At 49.1% G+C, this 14,584-nt stretch overlaps 2 protein-coding genes across 5 annotated transcripts; both read right to left on the reverse strand.

Annotated features, from left to right (window-relative positions):
- Window positions 1-1,305: 1,305 nt before the first annotated feature.
- LOC308470032 (uncharacterized protein) lies at window positions 1,306-2,968 on the reverse strand (the record flags this gene model as incomplete). The annotated part of the gene is made up of 2 exons (XM_080993246.1): window positions 1,306-1,899; window positions 2,000-2,968. The coding sequence occupies one exon, from the start codon at window positions 2,966-2,968 to the stop codon at window positions 2,135-2,137; it is 834 nt and encodes a 277-aa protein (XP_080849372.1). The 3' UTR covers window positions 1,306-1,899; window positions 2,000-2,134.
- Window positions 1,306-14,521, reverse strand: LOC308469889 (uncharacterized protein). 4 transcript variants are annotated; one of them, XR_013982151.1, is made up of 4 exons: window positions 9,996-10,687; window positions 8,804-8,881; window positions 5,686-7,270; window positions 1,306-1,446 (listed from the first exon to the last, which is right to left on the reverse strand). XR_013982151.1 is itself a non-coding variant. In XM_080992966.1 (3 exons), the coding sequence occupies exon 3, from the start codon at window positions 7,089-7,091 to the stop codon at window positions 5,838-5,840; it is 1,254 nt and encodes a 417-aa protein (XP_080849092.1). In that variant the 5' UTR covers window positions 7,092-7,270; window positions 8,804-8,881; window positions 14,437-14,521; the 3' UTR covers window positions 5,488-5,837. The 4 variants fall into 4 exon arrangements, 3 of the variants coding, with proteins under 3 accessions (XP_080849092.1, XP_080849091.1, XP_080849093.1); XM_080992966.1 differs by lacking the exons at window positions 1,306-1,446; window positions 9,996-10,687 and adding an exon at window positions 14,437-14,521 and having other exon boundaries at window positions 5,488-7,270; XM_080992965.1 differs by lacking the exon at window positions 1,306-1,446 and having other exon boundaries at window positions 5,488-7,270.
- Window positions 14,522-14,584: the final 63 nt, after the last annotated feature.

Raw genomic sequence — 14,584 nt, forward strand, 5'->3', positions numbered from 1 at the left:
GTCCCTGAGGCCACTCCCAGTCACCAGTCTAGTTGCCGCATTCTGGATTAGTTGCAGTTTCCGTGTCACCTTCAAAGGTAGAGCCCATTGCAGTAGTCCAAGGATAACCAGAGCATGCACCACTCTGGCAAGGCAATCTGCAGGCAGGCAGGGTCTCAGCCCTTAATTTATTTTTATTATTAAACCTTTAGAAGACATCTGAAGGCAGCCCTACATAGGGATGCTTTTTAAGGTTTAATGTTTCATTATGTATTCATAAGAGACTGGGTTGAAATAAAGTGATCTTGTTGTTCTTGTTACACTTTTAAGGAAAAAAAGAAACGTGTGTGATTCTTCAAAGGAGATGGTGCATTGCAGACCCTGCAATTGTGGGTTCCTTACTTGGCAACTGGACTGCGTGCATCCAGGTCCCTGCTAATGGGTCCCAGAAGAGGTGCTTTTTGGGGGGCGGGGGGAGAAGTCCCTTTGTCCTTTTCTTCCCCCTCCTCCCTCTCACCACCACCTTCCCACATGCAGCATCTTATTTTTGTCCTCCCTTGCCACCCACTTTTCCAATTCCCCTTACTGCAATTTATAGACGCGGGCAGAATGTCCACTATCACCCCTCCTCTCCCTTCCAACGCTCCCCCTCCCCACTTCCAGGGGCTCCTTTTGTCCAATTGCCCAGGAAACATCTGATTTAGGGGGAACACTTCAGGTTTCTTTTGGAACACGGGGGCCCATAGAGCTACGAGTGGGAGAGCAGACCCTGCCTATGTTGTACAGCGGAGGAATATTTTTGTAGAAATTTGAGCTTTTCTTAACACAGGCAAAAAGGTACTGTTGGCAGTGTTTACATAAATGCTTGCCAACTCTTTTTATAAATGCTGTGATTCAAGGACTGGGAAAATATAAGCATTTTCCCGTGACCTGCTTCCTAGAGGGAAGCAATGTTAAAAAGCGTGGGGAGAGGATGGAGCCCTGAACCACCCCCTAAGTTGAGCACCCAGGGGTCCAAACGCTCATCCCCCCCCCAACATCACTTTCTGGACATGTCCCAGGACTAAGGAGTGGAACCACTGCATAACCCTGCCCCTAACTCCCAATCCTTCGATACCGTCCACGAGGATATGTTAGTATTTACAATGTCATTTCTTTGGGAATGTATTTCACAAAGCAGAGGTAGCATTGGGGAAATGAGGTGGCGCTTGTTTGGTTAATTCAATTTGCTCTTTCTTGACTGCTGAGAGGGAGACGTGAGAGGTGTGGGGACTTTGTGCCCATGATGACTGGAGGAGTTTGGAAATAATACTCGTGGTTCAACGGTTGCCAACCTGACCAGTAGAGCTTTATTCTCAACAAACTGGGTAAGGTATATATTTTTATCACAAACAGGTAACTGGATACCGTGGTCAACGGCATTTAAAACCACAGAGAGATACCGCAGAACCAGGAAACAGCTTTTACCTTTTTGCCCGCCAGACATAATCAACCAGCACCAATCATTCCAAATCTATTTTCCCTTTCAAAGGGACTCCAGGAAGTTCCCAGAGGTGACAATTGCTGAGCTGATTGTTGGCCAAGGAAAGCCTAATCCCATCACCAAACTTGCCAAGGGGCCAGACATGCAAAGGAAGTTCTATTGTACTTTGGGCGTGGGACTTCAGAGGTGTTTGCCTTTGCTCATCTTATACCTGGGTCTTGCCCTGCCATGTCTGCTTATGCTAATCTTGTACCAAGGACTTGTCTGAACATGTTTGCCAAGGTTAACCTCTCCCCTTTTGTGACATGTCAGTGATGTAGCAATGATGCTGTACAAACTGTATTCTGGGATATGGTGGGAAAGTTCTAAAAGTCTTTGTCACCCCATCCTCAGAGTTCAAAATTCCTCTTTGAACCTATTGCGCAATAAATTTTGATCTACAGCCAATTGCTCCGGTTGGTGGCTGGACTCCTTCCTTTATTCCGCAGGGACCCGTGGGCTCTGCCCGATGAGCTGGGTGACTGAGCAGCCTCACACCTAGATTTTTCTGTAACAGCCAACAAGTCGGTCTCAGTCTGATGGCAGGGCCTGAAACCCAAGTGGAAGAAATGCAGTCCACATGGTCCATATCCTCAAGATGTGCCTGGATTTATTCTGCAACCAAACATACATTCAAATTGTTTTTCCCATGTGAGTTTCCTGATGTCTTCTAAGTGTTCCACTATTAATGAAGTTCTTTCCACAATCCATGCATTTAAAAGGTTTCTCCCTTGTGTGAGTTTGTAGATGTACATTAAGGCTTCCACTCTGAATGAAGCATTTTCCACACTCAAAACATTTATATGGTTTCTCTCCTGTATGAGTATATTGATGCATTTTCATTGATTCTCTCTGACTGAAGCGTTTTCCACACTCAAAACATTTATATGGTTTCTCTCCTGTATGAGTACACTGATGCATTTTCATCGATTCTCTATGACGGAAGCATGTTTCACACTCCATGCATTTAAATGGTTTTTCGCCTGTGTGAGTTCGTAGATGTATGGTAAGTTTTGCCCTTTCACGGAAGGTCTTTCCACATGCCATACATTTAAATGATTTTTCCCCTGTGTGAATTCGCTCATGTCTTCTAAGGTTTCCTCTACAATTGAAGCTCTTTTCACACACTATGCATTTAAATGGCTTCTCTTCTGTGTGAGTTAGTTGATGGTTTGTAAGGTTTCCACTATCATTGAAGCACTTTCCACATTCTATGCATTTAAATGGTTTCTCCCCAGTGTGAATTCGCTGGTGTCTTTTAAAGTTTCCACTCTGACTGAAGCTCTTTCCACACTCCATACATCTGTATGGTTTCTCACCAGTGTGAGTGCGATGATGTGCATTAAGGTGCTTACTCAAAAGGAAGCTCTTTCCACACTCTATACATTTATATGGTTTCTCCCCTGTGTGAGTTCCTTGATGTTTTGAAGGAATTCCACTCCCACGGAAGTCCTTTCCGCAATCCATGCCTTTAAATGGTGTCTCCACTGTTGCAGTTCATTGATGTGAACTCATTGTGCTCCCTGACTGAATCACATTGTACATTCCGCATATTTAAATTCTATCTTTTTTATTCCTAATGAAATCTCTGATGGCCCCTCCGAATTCTGACTGCCTTCTCCATCACCTGGTTGGGAGTTGGGGGAAAGGAAATCCTGTTAGAGTTTCAAGAAAGGGAACAAAGCAATGGCACCTTCTCTTGTGTTAACATTTGTTTAACATTTCACACATGCTCCCTTCGCCTGTGTTCCTGTTTAAAAAAATGAAACCCAGCCCCCTGCAATACAGGAATCTTTTGCCCCACATGGGTCTCCAAGTCACTTCCCTGAGATTAAGAGTCTTATGCTTTACTGACATAGCTGAGTTTAAAAGCTTTACTTCCGGTAAATTTAAGTGTTTAAGTGATTTAAGTGTTACAGAAAGAGTAAACAATACATTGCCTCAGGTATGCAGGCCTCTTCTTACCCACTCTGGTCTCATTATAAGGCCCTGAGGTAGCATATATTTGCCAAAAACTAGATTTTCCACTAAAAAATAATAATCAAAATTAATTCTGCCTAGGGTTTCCCCTGAGATGTTGCCGATTTGGCCAAATTCCCTCACGATGCCATTTTTACACCCCAAAACCAAGGACATGTGAGGAATTTTCCTGATATATGGGAATATATATATCAGGCTTACTAGCTGCTTTGCTTTTCAATATTCTCCGGTTGGCCTCTGTTATTTTCTCCTACCAATAGGGAACCCACTTAAGGACTCTATATGGGCTCTTGGGTACCCCATAAGGGAAGAAGGGCAGATTTTGTTTACAACAGGGGGCTACATAATTGATCACGACACAGCATGCATACCCCATTTGAGTGGCAATGCCAATCAACTCGGGCGGGGGAGGGAGCAGCCCCCCTCAAATATATTATGGGGAGGGGCGAAGGGACCTCGGCTCCCCGACAGCGCACAAGGTGGATACGTCCCTCCGAAAGGCCACGTTTCCCGTTCTCTGCCTCCAGCCCGCCCCCCGCCCCCGGCCAATGCTCACTGGACTTCTCTTGTTCTCGCCCCGGGGATGCTTCCATGCCCCCCAGGCCCTCCCCAGCATCCTCTGCCCTCCCTGAAGCTCTCCTGCGCCCAGAAACCTCTCTTGGCACATCTCACTCCTCGCCTTGCGCACCAAGTCTCTCCCGAGCGTGCCCACATCTCCATTCGCAGGAGCCTCGCAAGGAGGGGGGGAGTAGCAAGGGGGGTCTCTATCCAGGCGTCCCTCGCGTCCTTTAACCCTTACGTGGACTCCCTCTCTCCCACTCTCTCCGTCTCCGCAGCCCAAAGGGACCCCCCCAAGGCGCACCACGGATGCGCCTCGCAGCGCGCGCGGAGCCCGGAGCGCCCCAGGAGATTGCTGCGGGGGGACACACCGGCTGACGCATCGTGAGGGGTCCGGAACCCGCAGAGGGACGCCGGGTTTGGGGTCCCGGTTCGACGGCGGGTTTGGGGTCCCGGTTCGACTTCCCTTTAGGGTGGTCGCAAGTAACTGCTCTCTCCCAACCCCTCCAGCAAAACAGGAATAAGTGAAATGTAGAAGGCTCACCTTCTTCCACCGTCGTTTTTTCGGGGGGGGGGGGTCTTTTCTGGCTGCCGCTGCCGGGGATCGAACCTGCGACCTTCTCACTAAATAAACGAGATTACAGGTCCCAGGTTCACACACAACCCGGCATCTGGAAGAGGTTGCTGCTGCCAGTCAGTGGAGACATTCCTGGCCTAGATCGACCAATTACCTGACTCCCTAGAGGGCAGCTTCCTGTGCATTTGGGCTGCTGTTCTGTGCTTTCGGGGGGGGGGGAGGTTGGACTTTTGAGGCCCAACAAAGCATATTAATTCCAAGTCAAGGTGCTGCAGTGGCTCCTGTGTGGGACCTGGGAGACCAGGGTTCAAATCCAACCCCTGGGCCACCCGCTGTGTCTCAGCCAAGCCTACCTCACAGGGGGGTTGATGTGCGGATCAAAAAGGAGCTGGAGAAGCGTCCAGGTCACCTCTACTTCCTTGGAGGAAAGGCGAGATACAAAGCAACAATTGCTTTTCTAAATTAATGTACAACTTTACATTGAAACACCAGAATATCACATACACGGATTGAAATTAAATTTGTTCATCTCAAGGAAGAAGTGAGCTCGAGGGAAAAACTATAGTAGGACGTGCACCCAGGGGTTGAATTTACAAGAAAGGAGGTTCTGACTAAACATCAGAAAGAATTTCCTAGCAGCAAGAACAGCATGGATGCTTTAGCTGAGATTCCTGTATGGCAGGGGGTTGGACTAGCTAACCTGTGGGGGCCCTTACAACTCAATAATTTGGAGATTCTATGATTTAAATGTTGCGTGGGGGAGTCCAAAGTAATGATGAAAAGATGTCAAATAATTAATGTTATTTGTTTAAATATGTTTATGTATTGAAAAACTTGAATAAATATATATTAAAAAAAAAAAAAATAAATGTTTTTCTCCTGGAGAGTTCATGCACACAATGACTGGAGGAGTTTGTAAATAATACTCGTGGTTTGATTGTTGCCAGCCTGACAAGTAAAGATTTATTTTCAACCAATTGGGTAATGCAGATATTTTTCTCACAAATAGCTAACCAGATACTGTGGTCAATGGCATTAAAAGCCACTGCACACGCAGGAAAGTTTTTACCTCTGTCCCTTGCCCGCCAGAGATAGTCAACCAGCGCCACCAGGGCGGTCTCAGTCCGATGGCAGGGCCTGAAACCCAATTGGGACAAATGCAGTCTAAATGGTCCACATCCTCCAGATATGCCTGTATTTATTCTGCAACCAAACATACATTTAAATGGTTTTTTCCATGTGAGTTTCCTGATGTCTTCTAAGCGTTGTACTACTGGTGAAGCTTTTCCCACAATCCATGCATTTAAAAGGTTTCTCCCCTGTATGAGTTTGTAGATGTACATTAAGGCTTCCACTCTGAATGAAGCATTTTCCACATTCAAAACATTTATATGGTTTATCTCCTGTATGAGTATATTGATGCATTCTTAGCGAATGTGTATGACGGAAGCATGTTCCACACTCCACACATTGAAATGGTTTTTCCCCTGTGTGAGTTCGTAGATGTATGGAAAGTTTTGCCCTTTCACGGAACGTCTTTCCACACTCTGTGCATTTAAATGGTTTTTCCCCTGTGTGAGTTAGTTTATGTCTTCTAAGGTTTCCACTCTCTCTGAAGCTCTTTCCACACTCTATGCATTTAAATGGCTTCTGCCCTGTGTGAGTTCGCTGATGGTTTTTAAGGTGTCCGCTTTGACTGAAGCTCTTTCCACACTCCATGCATTTAAAAGGTCTTGCCCCTGTGTGAGTTCTCTGATGACTTTTGAGTCCTCTTCTCTCACTGAAGCCCTTTCCACACTCCATACATCTGTATGGTTTCTCACCAGTGTGAGTGCGATGATGTGCATTAAGGTTCTTACTCATAAGGAAGCTCTTTCCACACTCCATACATCTGTATGGTTTCTCACCAGTGTGAGTGCGATGATGTGCATTAAGGTGATTACTCAAAAGGAAGCTCTTTCCACACTCCATACATTTAAATGGTTTCTCACCAGTGTGAGTGCGATGATGTGCATTAAGGTGATTACTCAAAAGGAAGCTCTTTCCGCACTCCATACATTTAAATGGTTTCTCACCCCTGTGAGTTTGCTCATGTATACAGAGGCATCCACTTTTTTTGAAGCATATTCTACACTCAAAACATTTATATGATTTCTCTCCTGTATGAGTACATTGATGCATTTTCAGCGAATCTGTACGACCAAAGCATTTTCCACACTCCATACATTTAAATGGTTTCTCCCCTGTGTGAGTTCTCTGGTGTCTTCTAAGCGTTCCACTTGCTGTGAAGCTCTTTCCACACTCAATGCATTTAAATGGCTTCTCCTCTGTGTGAGTCCTTTGATGGATTCTTAGCTTTCCGCTATCACTGAAGCTCTTTCCATACTCCATACATTTAAATGGTTTCTCCCCTGTGTGAGTTCCTTGATGTTGTGTAGGAGTTCCACTCCTACTGACGTCCTTTCCAAAATCCATACCTTTAAATGGTGTCTCCACTATTTCAGTTCCCTTGATGTGAACTAAGTGTGTTCACTGACTGAATCACATTGTATGTTCCACAAATTTAAATGATTTTTTCGTGATTCCTAATGAAAGTACAGATTGCTCTGTCTGTCTTCTCTATTGCTTGCATTGGCGTAGGTGGAAAGGAAATCCTGTAGAAGAGAAGAAGAGTTTGGATTTGATATCCTGCTTTATCACTACCCGAAGGAGTCTCAAAGGGGCTCACATTCTCCTTTCCCTTCCTCCCCCACAACAAACAGTCTGTGAGGTGAGTGGGGATGAGAGACTTCAGAGAAGTGTGACTAGCTCAAGGTCACCCAGCAGCTGCATGTGGAGGAGCGGTAACGCGAACCCAGTTCACCAGATTACGAATCTAATAATAATAATAATAATAATAATAATAATAATAAATTTTATTTATATCCCGCCCTCCCCAGCCTTAGCCGGGCTCAGGGCGGCTAACAACAATAAAACAGTACAAAAGTACAGCATAAACAACACTCTAAAATCATTCATTCTAAAATTAATTAATTCAATCTACCGCTCTTAACCACACTGGCTTCTCCAAAGAAGAAACAAAAGAATATAACACACATCAAGTGCCTTTGGTGCCTTCTCTTATTTTAACATCTCATACACTCTTCCTTCTTCTATGTGCCAATTGTTTAGGAAATGAAATAATGTCAGATAATAGCACTGCATCAACTTTTAATAATACTCAATTATTGTTAATAATGCAGCATGATCTAAGATACAGTGCTTCTCTAAAACTGGCAATTTAAATAAAGAGGTTCCTCACAGGAAAGGGAGCTGCTCTCCCTCCATGAACATGCCCTTTATTTCTCAGGTTCAGAATTCCTAATGACTTTTTTGTCCTAATCCCTTAAATGTTTGGTTGCAAGTCTCTTTGGGTAAGATAAAGTGACTAACAAATTCAATTAATCATAATAATGGACTACTACAGACATGTTCATCCGGTCGAGCGCGATTGACCAATAGATCATGTGAGTGATCCTGGTTGATCATGGGATTACTGGGATATGCGTCAGTTGTGCAGCTCCCTTTGATGGGGAGGAGAGAGAAAGGGCTGGCTTTGGGGGGCGGGGAGAGCTGCTTAAGGGGGAGGGGGGCTGGCCTGGGAGGGTGGAGAGATGACTGGGTCTTCAGAGAGAGAAGCTTTGCCTCCCTTTAATCCCCCCCAACTGAAACTCCCCCCTCCTGCATCCAGTTAGCCACCTCCTTCCACCCACGTACCTCATCCCCCCAGTGACAATGGGTAGATCACTGCCAGTTTTTTATACTGGGAGTAGATTGCAGTCTGTTGGGAGTTGGACGTGCCTGGACTACAGGAACCCCTGAATTTAAGTAGCAATCTTCCTGATCCCTTAAATCCCAAAGACATGAGAATAAAGATAGTGGTTAATACTGGAAATCTGGTAGAATAGAGAGGAGGAGTGGGACGTAGTTATCACTGCGTAAAGGTAAAAAAAAGATACCTCTGCCTACAACCTTCATAGCAATGGGCAGGGAAGGGTGGACTGGAGGCAATGTCTCTCCACAGAAACATGGGTAAATGGGTGAAATTGCAGAAGACAAGCCAAAATTGGGTCATCCTCACAATCCAGCAGGGCTTTTGATATATTTTTACGTAGTGAAATGTCTCACTGCATACTGTAAGAGCTTACCTCTCAATTTCCCCTTCACGTTTCTGTATTTTTCTTTTTCTAGCAAAATGTGCTTAGACTTGTGAGTCAGAGTCTCTCCTGTGTGGAACAAGTAAAAGAGAAGTGCTGTTTATGTCATATGTGACTGTCAACGTCTTCAGAAACATTCATCTTTTGAAGCTAAAACAACAAAGTTCCTGCTGGCCCATTGGAGGCTAATAAACCGCAGCATCAGCTCACGAAATGTTACGGACAAAATTACAGCATTGCTATAAACGATAATCCCACCCCCTCCCTTTCTCTCACACACAGTGTTTGTGGAATTCTGCACTCTCACACACCTCGCCTGTAATACTGGCAATCCTTGGCCTGAATATGCACATGAATGTGTGTAAAGCCTCCAGTCACAAGCATTGTCTACCCTAATAATGGACCCTTTGTCCTTTTAAGCACCCCAGACTGGGAAGGTGCACACATTCACTGTCTTTGGGTGCTGATGGATTGTGTCTCAGCTTGCAACTCCCTTTGACATATAGAAAGGTATAGAAAGGCTGTCCATATGTCTATTATATACAAATCCTGAAAGAATTTCCATAGCACCTCCAGCCATGTTTTTTTGAGTAGTGGACCACATTATCCCCTCAATTAACCATGCAGTGGAACTAAGGCTTAGAAACGAAACCCTGGGAGAGGCAGACGGGTTTTTCCTGGCTCTTCGTGGAAGAGGATTCCAGATGCAAAGACCCCCTCTGGACAGCCCTCTCTCCTTCCTCTCAGGAACTTCCTGCCCTTTCCTCTCCTCTCCAGCTGGACCAAAGGCCCGCCTTGGTGTAACCCAGCAGCAGCAGAGTCCCGCTTCTGGACCCCCAGCAGCAGCTGGGCTGGGGGTGGGGGAAGGAGAGTCCAGCTTCCAGGAAGGAGGGGAGGGTGGGGAATTGGACCCCCTCCCAATTTCAGGGACCCCTCTCCCCAAGGCAGATTTCTGGGCAGGAGGGAAAAGCCAAGGCAGCCCCTCCGGAGATTCCCCCGCCAGCGCCCAAGTGGGAGACCTCCCTTCCAAAGGGCAGCGTCTCTTTCTCCCTCTGCACCCCTTTGCCAATGCTGGACGGGGCTTTCCTCCCCCAGGGATGCTTCCCTCCTTCCTCCCCAAGTTCCTCTGCCCCCTCCGTCCCCAGTCTCTCCTGCGCCCAGAGACCCCCTTGGCACGGCTCACCCCTCGCCCTGCGCGCGGAATCCCTCTCGAGCGCACCGACCTCTCCATCCGGAGGAGCCTCCCAAGACGAGCGGGGGGGCGGGGGAGGTAAGAGGCGGAAGTGGGGGAGGGAGGGGTCTCTTCCCAGGCCTCTCTAGGCATCGCGGCTCTCTCGCTTCCGTAACCCCTTCCATGCACTCTCCTTCTGTCCAGCAAGAGGCGCGCCTCGCCACACGCGCGCAGCCAGCAGCTCCCCAAGGGGTTCCTGCCAGGGGGAAACGGGGACGCGTCCCGAGGGGCGCTTGGGTTGAAAGCCATTCTCATAGGGATGGCCTTGGTGGCCATCTCAATTCCATTCCCACAAAGGTGCCCAAGGGGTGCAGGGCAGCTGAGCACAGATTGGCCAGCCAGATTGTTATATTGATAATGATAATGATGATTTTATTGTTTGTATGCTGCCCACCTCAATGGGTTTCCCCAGCCACTCTGGACAGCTGCAAAAAAAGAAGCAAAAACTTCCCTAACTGGTTTGCCAATGGGTGCCAATGAACTTCTTTTAGGACTGGTGTTACATGGTCTTGGCGGCCGCTCCCAGTCACCAGTCTAGTTGCCGCATTCTGGATTAGTTGCAGTTTCCGTGTCACCTTCAAAGGTAGCCCCACGTAGAGCCCATTGCAGTAGTCCAAGGATAACCAGAGCATGCACCACTCTGGCAAGGCAATCTGCAGGCAGGCAGGGTCTCAGCCCTTAATTTATTTTTATTATTAAACCTTTAGAAGACATCTGAAGGCAGCCCTACATAGGGATGCTTTTTAAGGTTTAATGTTTCATTATGTATTCATAAGAGGCTGGGTTGAAATAAATTGTTCTTGTTGTCCTTGTTACACCTTTTAAGGAGAAAAAGAAACGTGTGTGATTCTTCAAATGAGATGGTGCAATGCAGACCCTGCAATTGTGGGTTCCTTACTTGGCAACTGGACTGCGTGCATCCAGGTCCCTGCTAATGGGTCCCAGAAGAGGTGCTTTTTGGGGGGCGGGAGGAGAAGTCCCTTTGTCCTATTCTTCCCCCTCCTCCCTCTCACCACCACCTTCCCACATGCAGCATCTTATTTTTGTCCTCTCTTGCCACACAATTCCCTTGCTCACTTTTCCAATTCCCCTTATTGCAATTTATAGATGCGGGCAGAATGTCCACTGTCACCCCTCCTCTCCTTTCCAACACGCCCCCTCCCCACTCCCAGGGGCTCCTTTTGTCCAATTGCCCAGGAAACATCTGATTTAGGGGGAACACTTCAGGTTTGTTTTGGAACATGGGGGCCCATAGAGCTACGAGTGGGAGAGCAGACCCTGCCTTTGTTGCACAGCGGAGGAATATTTTTGTAGAAATTTCAGCTTTTCTTAACACAGGCAAAAAGGTACTGTTGGCAGTGTTTACATAAATGCTTGCCAACTCTTTTTATAAATGCTGTGATTCAAGGACTGGGAAAATATAAGCATTTTCCCGTGACCTGCTTCCTAGAGGGAAGCAATGTTAAAAAGCGTGGGGAGAAGATGGAGCCCTGAACCACCCCCTAAGTTGAGCACCCAGGGGTCCAAACGCTCATCCCCCCCCCAACATCACTTTCTGGACATGTCCCAGGACTAAGGAGCGGAACCACTGCATAACCCTGCCCCTAACTCCCAATCCTTCGATACCGTCCACGAGGATATGTTAGTATTTACAATGTCATTTCTTTGGGAATGTATTTCACAAAGCAGAGGTAGCATTGGGGAAATGAGGTGGCGCTTGTTTGGTTAATTCAGTTTGCTCTTTCTTGAAGGCTGAGAGGGAGAGGTGAGAGGTGTGGGGACTTTGTGCCCATGATGACTGGAGGAGTTTGGAAATAATACTCGTGGTTCAACTGTTGCCAACCTGACCAGTAAAGCTTTATTCTCAACAAGTTGGGTAAGGTATATATTTTTATCACAAATAGGTAACCGAATACTGTGGTCAACGGCATTAAAAACCACGGAGAGATCCCGCAGAACCAGGAAACAGCTTTTACCTTTTTGCCCGCCAGACATAATCAACCAGCACCAATCATTCCAAATCTATTTTCCCTTTCAAAGGGACTCCAGGAAGTTCCCAGAGGTGACAATTGCTGAGCTGATTGTTGGCCAAGGAAAGCCTAATCCCATCACCAAACTTGCTAAGGGGCCAGGCACAAGCATTGTCTATCCCAGTGTTTGCCAACCACTGTTCCGCGGCACACTAGTGTGCCGCGAGATGTTGCCTGGTGTGCCGCGGGAAAAATTAAAAAATTCGAAAGATTTTTTTTTTTTAAAGTCAAATTTTCGATTGGGGCGCCGTCACTAGATGACCCCTGGGGTTCCCTCCCTCCCTCCCGCTCTGCGCCTCCCTCCTCCTCCTCCTCCTCCGGGGAGGCCCTTCCTGGCTCTCGGCCAAGGCTTGGTGGCTGCCACTCACTCACTCGCTCGCCTACCCGTCCCTCCATCCCTGCACCCGGCCTCTCCCCCTCCGTCCCCGGCGCTGGGGCTGCCGGGATCCGTAGTCCCCTCGCCCTTGGGCTCCGCGCCCGCGCGGGGTGCGCGAACTACGTTTCCCAGCGTGGCCTGGCGGGCCGGGCGTTTTGTTTGAAGCGCTCTTCTCCCGGCCATGGAATGAGCGCAGCGGCGGCGGCCGGGCGGGCAGGGGCTCTTCCGCGCAGACCCCGCACAGCCTGCCTGCGCCCCCGCGGAGATCGGGCGGCAGGATGGAGCCCGGGGATCCCCGCGGAGGCGGAGCGGCGGAGGCGGAGGCTGCCCCCCATGTAGGGCTGCGTCGGGGGGGGGGTTATTTTTGCAATGCTGCATCCGCGCCGGAGGGGACACATCGGACCGCGGGGAGACCCCTTGGCGGGCGTGCAAGGCAATGCATGCGTGCAGGCGTTGCATGGAGTGCAGTGCAATGCAATGGCAACGCGGTGCCCTGCATGCATGCATGCAACTTCCACCGGCGCTCCGGACTTGGCAGGTGAGGGGGGTCCCCAGTGGGCGGCAGAGAGAGCCGGGAGGGCGAAGGGGAGCCGGGGGGGAGCAGCGCTGCTCCCCGAGCCGAGCCGGGGGAAAACTTCGGCGTCGTTGCGCCGGGTGTTGGAAGCGGAGGCTGGCGGGGGCCTCTCACCTGCAAAACCTGGTCGCCTCTCATATATTTCGTGCATTGCATTCATCGCCCGCTTTCTCCTCCAAGGAGCTCCCGGGGGCGCGCGTGGTTCTCCCCGTGTTATCCTCGCAACAACAGCCCTGCGAGGTGGGTCAGGCGAGTGGCCCAAGGGAGCACCCAGGGATTGTCCTGGCCAGGTGGGGTGATTTGAACCCTGCTCTCTGCCCGGTCTTCGTCCTCATTTAGCCCCCACATGTGCATGACTGTGCATGACTGAGGTTTTCCCCCCTCGTCTTGGCTATGGTGTGAGTCTGTGCTGTTAATTAATGGGGTTCTGCCTTCGGAGAAGATGAGCCAGCCCTCAAGGAGGTGATTATGTAATTTGCTAGCAATTCATGTCCCTCCCGGTGTGACGCTGCGCGCTGACGTCACAGGGCTGTAATGGTGGTGTGCCTCGAGATTTTTTTCATGAAACAAGTGTGCCTTTGCCCAAAAAAGGTTGGGAAACACTGGTCTACCCTAATAATGGACCCTTTGTCCTTTTAAGCACCCCAGACTGGGAAGGTGCACACATTCACTGTCTTTGGGTGCTGATGGATTGTGTCTCAGCTTGCAACTCCCTTTGACATATAGAAAGGTATAGAAAGGCTGTCCATATGTCTATTATATACAAATCCTGAAAGAATTTCCATAGCACCTCCAGCCATGTTTTTTGAGTAGTGGACCACATTATCACCTCAATTAACCATGCAGTGGAACTAAGGCTTAGAACTGAAACCCTGGGAGAGGCAGACGGGTTTTTTCTGGCTCTTCGTGGAAGAGGATTCCAGAAGCAAAGACCCCCTCTGGACAGCCCTCTCTCCTTCCTCTCAGGAATTTCCTGCCCTTTCCTCTCCTCTCCTGCTGGACCAATGGCCTGGCTTGGTGTAACGCAGCAGCAGCAGCAGCAGAGTCCCGCTTCTGGAGTCCCCAGCAGCAGCTGGCTGGCCTGGGGGTGGGGGAAGGAGAGTCCAGCTTTCAGGAAGGAGGGGAGGGTGGGGAATTGGACCCCCTCCCAATTTCAGGGATCCCTCTCCCCAAGGCAGATTTCTGGGCAGGAGGGAAAAGCCAAGGCAGCCCCTCCGGAGATTCCCCCGCCAGCGCCCAAGTGGGAGACCTCCCTTCCGATGGGCAGCGTCTCTTTCTCCCTCTGCACCCCTTTGCCAATGCTGGACGGGGCTTTCCTCCCCCAGGGATGCTTCCCTCCTTCCTCCCCATGTTCCTCTGCCCCCTCCGTCCCCAGTCTCTCCTGCGCCCAGAGACCCCCTTGGCACGGCTCACCCCTCGCCCTGCGCGCAGAATCTCTCTCTCGAGCGCACCGACCTCTCCATCCGGAGGAGCCTCCCAAGACGAGCGGGGGGGGGGGAGGAGGTAAGAGGCGGAAGTGGGGGAGGGAGGGGGGGTCTCTTCCCAGGCCTCTCTAGGCATC

Source organism: Podarcis pityusensis (genome assembly GCF_964106645.2).
Source record: "Podarcis pityusensis genome assembly, chromosome: 2".
In the NCBI taxonomy this organism is placed as follows: domain Eukaryota; kingdom Metazoa; phylum Chordata; class Lepidosauria; order Squamata; family Lacertidae; genus Podarcis; species Podarcis pityusensis.